Raw genomic sequence first — 10329 nt, 5'->3', positions numbered from 1 at the left:
TATTTCATTTTCCAGCTTTATTTTGAGCTAAATGATTCCCTTGAGTACTCCTACTGGACAACTGTATTAATTTCAATTAACAATTACCTATTTGCTAAAATTATCAGAATATACATGAGGGAATAACTAATAATGAAAGCATAGCTTCCAGTTGTAATCCTACTTCCTATGCAGGAAGGCAAAGATTCAAGTAGAAAATAGAGGAAGAATTAAGACTTATTTTCTACATGTGGAAAAGCAGTAAAAAAAAAAAAGCTATACACTGCAAAAATGCAGGACATAATACATTTCCCACTGAGGCATCCCCATGATCAATTTTACTCACTCACAGAGCAGCTAGTCATCAACTTACAAACCCAGCCTATCCACAGTCTAAATGCAATGCACTATTCATATCACTGTTCTTCTTTGTTTGTTCTGCTTTTTATGTTAATTAATTTCTCAGTTTGCACAGTAAAACCATGCAAATACTGGACAGCTAATCCAATAAGAAAACCTGTCTATGTAGGAAGCTATACCCAAGCACCATATATGCTACCAGAACACCGAGTGCCTTGAGGAAAAAAAGACAGTGTTCCAGTGCCGGGTTATGCATTAGAGTCAGATACAGTCAAATAAGAAGTGAAACGTTTAGCACAGAGTGGAACACCACTCAGGCTTCTCAAGAGCTGTACAGTTCCCACAGCAATCAGTCATTTCAACATGATGCATAACCTACGCTGGCAAGTCACTTGAACACTTAAAGACAGCAAACCCATGTAGCATCCTTTGAATCAGGAACCCAGTTTTTCAAAGATAGCTGTGTCCTCCAAGAACTATCAGAGGAATAAAAATAACGTCAAACTAACATAAATGAAAGACAACACCCATTTTAAAAAAAAATAAAAAAATCAAACAATGGAAAACAATATGAAAATTCTGGACCAACAGCCCCCTGAAACTCTCAAATGTGGTCAGTAGCCAGGAATCATGCCTATCAGTCTCTGAAGTCCAGCCAAAACCTGCATGACCTAGAACCTTGTCTAAACAGCTACAGACATCTAGCTCAGCACAAGAAATGGATTTCTCATCCATTATATTGACCCTATAGCAGATAGGAAAGATAGCAATGATAGCAGAGGTGCTAACTGCCCAATCTCAATAAAAGCAGGAAGACAAGCCAATGCCACTCATGTACCACATTCTTTTCAGCCTCCCATTGATTGTCCTTCATTAGCTGTCCAGAAGAAAAAGTCTTGGCCCCTTGTTCCCACTGTAGCCCAGCTGCACAGATGAAAGATGGTCATCTACCTCTTCAGAACCAAAGAACAAACTGCTCTCAATCTCACTGATCCACGTAGAAGCTGTTCTTCCTGTGATCACAAAGAGTACAAAACATCTGTGTGTTTTCAGATGAAAAACAAAAAGCAGATGTCATCCACACAAGGCAGTAAGAATGACAAGACAGCAAGACAGACAAACGCATCAAGATGCAAAATTTTTCAAGAGTCCTCTGACCTTAGGAAAACAAAACCAGCTACAACTTACAAGCCTACATGAGAAGTTAATGTTAAAAAGATAGTTTAAAATTGACAAGTTCAGTATTATAACCAAATAAAAGAGATTAAAGTTATGCATATGTTCTTTAAAGCAGTATGGTTTTAACTAAGTTAACTTCCCCTTAGAGACTGATGCTTTCCAACCCATGACTTTAGACACCAAAACTCATAGTTAAGATCATACAATTAAAACTAATATATTTCAAAAGAATCAAGGCCTGCTCTCCAACATATAAAAAATTAGAGTATAGCCCCTCCTCCAAAGATAAAGGAACCTAAATTATATGGATACATTTATGAACACTTAACAACTTTGCTAGGATTTCTCCAAATCATAGCAAATTAAAAATTGAACAAGCCAACCAATCCATACAGCACTTTACAACTTTCAGTCTAGTAATGTAGTTGCCCTTGGCACATTCCTAACACTAGGCAATTCAACTTTTTTTACTGGAGTAAGGGAGCTCAGAAGTATAATAAATTTTAAAAATTAACTGTCAGAAGCATCATGGTAGGATTTCCTTCAAAATTACTCATGCTTCCTTCTAGAAATCTGAAGGAATGAAACACATATCTTCATTTGCTTTCACTCCTAATAATACATCTAGCCCATGAGGCAACTTCATTCATAGCTTCAGTCCTCTTACGATAGCTAGATATTTTCCCCCATTGAAGTAACTGGCTACATCAGCTTGCTACTTTTTACAGCTGATAATTCAATTCTTCTAGGCTTTTCTTTCACAGGACACTTCCATTAGAGCAATATTGCCCTTAAGTCTTCCCATAAATTGATTACCACCAATAAAATTACCTTTTAAGGAAATTAAAAGTATCAGTTTGTAGGAGGACAGATAGGAGGAAAAATTAGGTCAACCAAACTAGGTCATCCATTTATACCTCTATTTTTCTGGCACCTTTTCGGAAACATTTCTCTATCTTTTTAGCTGTGTAAGATTTTTTTTTCATTCTAAAGCTGATGGTAAAAGAGTAGTTAGAACAAGGCCCTCGGAGATAAAAGCAGTAACTTCCCTACGCAAACCTCACAGCGACTGAAACATCCTGACATCAGTATTCAAAGATACTTTAAAACGGTTCCCAACCCAGAAGAACAATGGTCCTAAAGTCTGACAGACTTCACTGTGCTCTACTCCTCTTACAACTCTTTCCTTACCTTGCTGTTGCACCCTCAGCTTCCTTAGTAAAGCTACTAGCTTTGTGCTTGTACTGTCTCAGCCGTATTGGGTCTGAACACAATTTTGTTTCTCAAAGATGTAGAAGGACTCAAGACAGTACTCTAACAATACAGCCATTCTCTGGGGTTCCTGGTTCTGGATCAAAAACTCCACAGCTGTACCAGAGTGTTCTCCTTCCATGAACACATTCTGACCGTTCAAATTTGAACAAATAATTCATGAGTTAAATTTATATTGGCAAGGGGTTTTTGCCAGATGAAGCAGGAAAACAAAGAACTTAATCTCTTTGCAACATTCACATGATAGTTAACAGAAATAGAAATGCATATCCATGCTTCATTTAGGGCAAATATATACAGCCGAGTTATCCGAGCCTGCACTGGCATAGCATAACTGTAGCAATTGTTAAGTACAACAGCCTGAGGAAAACACCAGGATGCAAATACCAGGATGCAAACAGCGCACTTCCTAACAGCACAAAGAGCTTCTGCTCTACCCAATTAACTTAGGCTTTACTCAGTTCCGTATCTGACCTTTAACACTGATGTCTCTCCCTAAATTAAGTCTGTTTTATAAGACCAAGAAAAAAAAAAATCATCTAGCTTCCGATTTCAGTTCTACAAACATGTGCTCAAGGTACTACTATAGTTTCACCTTTCCCCAACACTAACAAGTGCATTACTATTTTCCCTATGCCAAAATGTCCTAAGCATATTACAGTACACAACAAAACACAAAATCCCTGAATCTTAAATAGCAAGTGAAGAAAATCAAACAGAATTTCCGTTTATTACAAGTCAATGGCTTTAAGATGAATTTAAAAGCCTCAGACTTCTGTTGCACTTACTACTAAAAACGTATACACATTAGATAAGCAGATATTCAGATTAACCTTTTCCTGCTTCCAGAGCTGATAACTACTATTTAGCTATAACAACAACAAGGAAAAATACCCTGAAGCTATTGCAGTTTTAAGGTAAATTATGTACACTCCAAAACAAGAAATTCATACCATAGCAATCAGTCACACATATATGCAGAGTAGTATATAGACATAAATCCAGATATATATATATGTATATACATATATCTCTGCATGTACATAGATCTAGAGGACTATAGATTAGGGTCTATGGTTGATGAACTATGGTCACATGAGACATATCTATATATAGGTATCTAGGTAGGTGTATATATATACCTGCATACACGTTTAACTATATACAGCAAAAGGCACTGTAGGATTGAGATCAGAATAAAAGCAAAGTATGTATTTGACATGCTATTTAAATTATTTGGAGCACATGTAGTATGCCGTAAGGTGCAAGGTCAAGACTACCATTTGCTCCCCCTGAACAATTCTATAATAACCAGCAAAATCAGTACACAACCCTCTACTCAGTAAGAACTGTAGACTTACACACTGCTGTCTTTAGAGACTGAGCAAACAGAACTTATTACCATGCAAGCTATTTGACACAACCCAGAGCATTGCCTAACTGACTTGTTTTAGTTTCATTTGCCCGAAAGAACTACTGCAATTTTAGGTAGAGTTGCAAGCTCTTATACCCCAGGGTCACTATAGCAGCTTTGTGGTTGTATTCAACTACCTCCATGAAAATTCAGAATGGCATCTTTGAAACAACAGGAACAGCACTCATTTCCTCAGAGGGGGACAAAAAAGCTGAATATTTAAACTGAATGGTTGTTCACAGAAAGTTGTATTTTTGTGTAACATTTAAAGAACAGTAGTTCACAAAATTTCAGAAGCCTCTGAAGTTAAGCGTTACTGAAATTAATATTCAGTCATATTGCTCCAACCAGATGTAGTCTATGTAAATGAAGCTTTATGAATGGCCTGGATGACTATCACTGCTCACAATGAAGTAATCTGTTGGTGTGTGTCCCTGCAATCAAATTAACAGGATCCAGTTGAAATATAGTTAATGGAAATAAAACTTCAAAAATACATTAACACTCAAAGCGTAATATGGAAGATGAGTAGTAACAGACCCATTTTTTACCCTGAAATTACAAAAAGGCTCAAAGCATACCTGAAGTGACAGTTGTCTATGACCTGTTAACACATCTCTAAGAGCAGAGCTTCTTATTACAGATCAGCTGTACAACATACTTACAGGTCGTTTTCTCGAAGGCAATTCCTCTTTCTATCACACTTAAGGGAAGAGAAGTGCTCAGAACTGTTGATGTTCATTCAATAGCCCCTAATTTACAAGAATTTCATGCAAACCTATATTTACACCAATTTTTTTTTTTTAAGTCTCAAGAAACATTTTACCATCTAGTTGATTGTACCAAAGCATTTTTCCTACTCTAACCTTACCAGATAAAAATTATTTCTCCTGAAAAGACAGAGTGTATTTTATAACTTATATGATAAAGCAAAAGTTGAGAGTTCATGTTTCAAACTATGTGCTACAAGCATGAAATTCATTAAATAAATACTAGAAAACATCATTTCCAAAAACATCTATACAGCTGGGTTTTTTTAAAAATTAAAAAAAGTAACACAGAGAGGTATAATACTCTTTCTTCACTAAGTTTCCAGATAATATGCTTGCCTCATAAATTTGAAAAATATCTTCACAGATACTCAAGAGGTACATTAATGGTATTTGAATCAGAAACGTTTACATAAATGCACATTAATACAGACGAGCTTTTAAGAAGGGTGTTTCCCAAGTGTTATGGATGAATACAGTATTTGTGATATTTTTAATGCTATTTCAGAATGTACAGGAATTAGAACAAAATCAACATCACAATTGCCATTAGTACACAGACTTTCACTACGTATCTTAGTAGTCTTGATCAGTGATTTAGAATAGTCTAGATTGTTAATTCATTTTTAGTAGTCTTAAGCATTTTAGAAAAGATGCACTTTCCTGAAAAAAAAAAAACAAAAAAACACACAACCAGGGAAGGAAAGTTTTATAACATCTGGTGTAGCACTGCTTATGATCAGCTTAGCTTTTATCCTTAGAAGTCAAGCACACTCCACCTCCCCTTTATTTAAATAGGATTTTCACAAAACAATGAGGTAGAAGCACTTAAAAATAAAAATTTTTAAAATAAAACCATCAAGAGGTTAAAAGCATAGAAACCACCTTTTTACCTGTTTCAAATCAATGACCCCTTCAAACCCCCGTTCATACTTTAGAAAACAGCACATCAAGTTCTTTACTATCTCCAAACCTAAGAGTTTCAGCTTAGATGACCAGAACACAGATACACAATATTCAGTTGAGTTAGTTACCAGTGTCCTCTTGAATGAAAGGTATAAAAAGATCTGAGACCAGATGTAGGTACCTAGTAACTCCTTGCAAAGTTGTTAAAAATGAGGATTATTTAGACTGATGATCTAAGAGGATCATATTGACATCACTCCCTCCAGACAACAGCTGAGGGTCCCCTACACAGTATCCACTGCAAAAACCACCAACACTTTCTTTCATCCATCCTCTGTGTTCCATGGCAACGGATTAGCGAGAGATATAACCCAAAAGATTAAGCAAGATTGTCATATACCACAAAACATTTGAAACGTGATTTTAAGGTAAAGCTTTACACCATTCATATTTCAGTTCTCCTATAACAATGGCAATCTGTATCAGACAAACGATAGAAATGAGTATCAGAACGCTTTTGTCCAAGAAAACAAAAATGTGTTATTTGTGGACAAATTAAATGAAAAAATCAGCAAAAAATATTTACTGAGGTCTGTCTAGAATCTAGAAAAACTATTTTCTTTGCCATCATATGGAGCTTTGACTTCCAGCCCTTGTTTGATGTAAAACACATGTTCATTATAGAAAATCAGAATCTAGACCATGCTGGTTGTATTCATACAACATGAAACACCAAGAGGAAGCAATCTATACTTACTTCCTTTTGCCCAAACAGCAATGTCAGCAGAAAACAAGGAAAAACTATGCTCTTGAATGTAATATAACTATACCAGTAAAATCCTAACCTACATTATTTTAGGAAAAAGCCCACTTGCCCCTATATCCACAGACACATGCTTATTGGCAAAACACGCAGACAAGCCTATACTGTTTTCAAACTACCCACTTCATTTAAACCTAATTGTGCACACCCATAGTACTGAAGTAATCTACTAATAAGTCCTGCTTACTTTCTAGTGCAAACTAATTAAAATTAAATACATTTGATTTCCAGTAGCAAGCTTGCTCTTGGTGCCCAGATTATACAATTTATTTTTAAGTGGTGGGGGAGGAAATAATCAACTTTCCACCTTCCAAGTGGAACATGTTTTCAGGTATGTCAATGGCATTATTAAATAGCAGTCTTAGTCATCTACACTATGGACTTTCAGTAACATTCAGCCAGACCAATCAGTCTACCTGCACATAACTCTAGCTTTTCTACCCTCTTCCAGCACTCCCTGGCACCTATCAAGTACTTTTAGTTCATTCACTCAGGCCTAAATATAATTCTGTAAACCTATTACTCAACACATCCAAAGGCAATAAAGATGTGAAAATAAAGAAATGTTTTCAATTGCATTCACCCATTATTCCCATCCTATTTTAGATTCCATTTTGATTTGGAAACAAAGCTATGAGTAACAGCAATTTCTATTCCACAAATTTGCCACTGCTTAGCAGCAAAAGTACATCCTGCACTTAAATGAGAAAATACAACTTCCTCCCCCCCAAAACCTCTCTACTAAGTCTTAAAGAAAACAGAATACTGAAGCTTTTTACCCCCTTCACACCTCTCTTCTCCCTTTTCAATCATTTTAAAGAGCATCTAAGCATGGCTCTGTCAAAAAAAAAAACAACACCAACACACCAAAACACATACCCAAAAAAGCAACAAAATATCCCAACATGTTCATAGTAAAAAAAAAAAAAAAAAAAAAACCACGAAAAAAACCCAGTTATTATGAGTCTTGTCACCACACTAATCTATATCTGCTTTACTACACAGAGGTGACTACTGACACAAATGTGAATATTAAGGCCAAAGATCAGCATCCCAGTTTCCTGGCTTTCCTATAATTTATTATGCAAAAATCAAGTCCAAAAGTTTGAAATAGAAAATGTTAAGAGGACAAAAGAAATTTTGAACACAGTTCTTTCCAAAGCATTTAACACTGTTTCAGGTAATATATCTTTCTCCTGAAATGCCTTGCCAGTTAGTTCCTTCAATCCTATTTTCCCATTTTTTAGCAGCATTCTCTTTGCTTGCTGCTGTATGAAAGCAATGGGAAAGCTTACTGACTATTCAGTTGAAAGCTATAGAAACAACAAGCTGTCAAATAGAGAAATTGAAACAAAAGCTATTTTTCCATACAGGGGTGCCACTACTTAGAAGAAAGGATGACAAAACTATTGTATACTATTCAACTATAACAAAGCTAAAACATTAGGCTATTTATCAGATATGAAATGGTAGAAGTCAGTTAGGAGGTCTAGTACAAAGTATTTAGCATAAAGGACATTAAAATAATCCCGCATTTTCCACTAGTCTAGGACACCCTTTCTGCAAAATACATATAGTTTACGTGAACAAGACTGACTCGTCCGTACAAGATGTCAATTTATGTTTAATAGCAATTATATTGCTAAAACTATCACTTAATGAAATGGTTCTGTCAAAGTATTTAACCTTTATTCAGCGTTAACAGATTTAGAATTGTCCTATCGCTCCAATGCTGTTCTTCATTTTACATATTTCTCTCTTCCTTTCCCACACGCTTAGATGTTTCGGCAGCATACTTTCAGTATTTGCAAAATCCTGCCCAAAGAGCGTGGCCGATTTCCCACGGGCTCCCACCCCACCCTGGATGAACTCGTTACTTCCCAAAGTCCACTCCACTTCCTCTTCCACCCCTGGACCTGCTAGCACTCCCAACGCCCCTCCGCCTTGCGCAACATCTGCGGCCTCCTCCCCACATTTCAGACAATCCCTGATGCTACATTTACATTGAGGTTTTAGGGTTTTTTGTTCCCAGACGACTAGCAAAGATTGACAGCTTAAAGGGCTAATGATGTGGTTTTAAGCCCAAGTAGCGCCAGATAATAAAACAAGCTACAAAGATACACGTATACGGAGGTCGCTAACCTGCTCATCTTCAGCTCTTCTGTGGGCCAAAATGTATTTTGATATTAAGTGTTTAAACAATATTGAAAAGTGCCAGCGACATCTGCCCGATCAAAATTATTGTTCACAGCTCAGACCATCTATTCAAAAGATAAATCTCCTCAAACATTTTAACAGCCCGATTAAACAGCTAAAATAAACCAGGAAAAGAGCTAATTCGCCAATAAATTCTCCCCTCGGAGCACACACACACGTTAACCAAAGGCTGACGGTGAACTGATCTGGAAGGAAGAAAGACGAGGGATACAGGCAGGGCTGCGATGGGGGATGGGGAGCAAAGAGAGATGTTAGGGAAGGGAAGATGAATATTCCTCCAAGGACTATTCAATACATTTAACACATCTTCTCGGAAAAAAGAGAAATCGCAAGCAGGCGGCTACAGGGGCAGATAAAGTGGGAAAGGAGAGAAGGAGTGCCCGACTATCCCCAGATGACATTATACATGGCAACCCTGCGAGAAAAGGGGCTGTTAAGGGAGAGGAAGAGCTAACAGCCCTCTCCGAGACGCCTCTGTCCCCTTTATCTGCTCAGGGAAGGAAGGGGGGGGGGGGGGAGGACGTGGGGGGAGGAGGCTCCCGTTTAATTTTGCAACAGCCGATCACCTACCATCTCCTCAGGAGCAGAGGAGGGCCGGGACAGGGGGCTGCGGTGACAAACCTTCCCGGGGGGGTGGGGGCAAGAAGGCGGATAAATTAAGGAGGCCACTTCCCCCCCCCCTCCCCTCGCCAAAATCAAAAAGCGGTGGGGGGTACGGGGGAGCCGGCCGAGCTTCGGGGCTACACAATAGCAGGTCACTCCCAGGGAAGCGATGCTTCCCCCGACGCCCCCCTGCTCGCAGGGGGATGGGGAAGGGGCTGCGGGGGCAGCCCGGCACCTCGCCCCCCACCCCCCGGCGGGACCACCCACCCGCCCCGAGGGGAGGCAGAAACCCTGCCCGACCCCCCCCCACCCTGCCGCGCCGCCGCCCCTCACCATGAAGTCGCTGGCGAAGTTGTCCTCCCCATTGTGGTCCGTGTCCTTCATGGCCTGGACTCGCTTAATGAATTTCCTCAGGATCTCCTCCTGGCTCATCCTGCCCCGCCGGCCGCCCTGCGGAGCGGGAGCCCCAGCCCCGGCCGCCCGCCCGCTCTCCGCCTCGAGCCCCCTCCGCCGCACGAGCCCGTCACCCGGCTGCCTTGCCTTCCCTTCCCTGCCCTGCCTTGCCTCGCCTCTCCCACCCCCCGGGCCTGCCCCGCGGCCTGCTGGCGCGACGCGGCTCCCCACCCCGCTCACGGCCGCTCGGCCGCCCGCTCCATCCTCCCCTCCCTCCGCCCGACCCTCCCTGGACGCCGCCGCCGACACAGGGACACGACGAAGTCCCCACCTCCTCCCCCCGCGCAGGCGCGACTCCCGCTCCTCCGGCGTTTCCTACGCCCGCCCCTCCTCGGGAACCGGCCCGCCCCCGC

At 40.0% G+C, this 10329-nt stretch overlaps 1 protein-coding gene across 1 annotated transcript in view; it reads right to left on the bottom strand.

Annotated features, from left to right (window-relative positions):
- Positions 1-10100, bottom strand: part of PTPN12 (protein tyrosine phosphatase non-receptor type 12) — an 83751-nt gene extending 73651 nt beyond the window's left edge. Inside the window, exon 1 of the mRNA XM_052788901.1 lies at positions 9857-10100. Coding sequence (XP_052644861.1) covers positions 9857-9955 — 99 coding nt within the window. The 5' untranslated portion in view covers positions 9956-10100. The remainder of the gene's footprint in view (positions 1-9856) is intronic.
- Positions 10101-10329: the final 229 nt, after the last annotated feature.

Source organism: Harpia harpyja, chromosome 6, assembly GCF_026419915.1.
Source record: "Harpia harpyja isolate bHarHar1 chromosome 6, bHarHar1 primary haplotype, whole genome shotgun sequence".
NCBI lineage: Eukaryota > Metazoa > Chordata > Aves > Accipitriformes > Accipitridae > Harpia > Harpia harpyja.
Note: the sequence above shows the minus strand (reverse complement) of the source record. Positions and strands in the feature narration are given on the sequence as shown.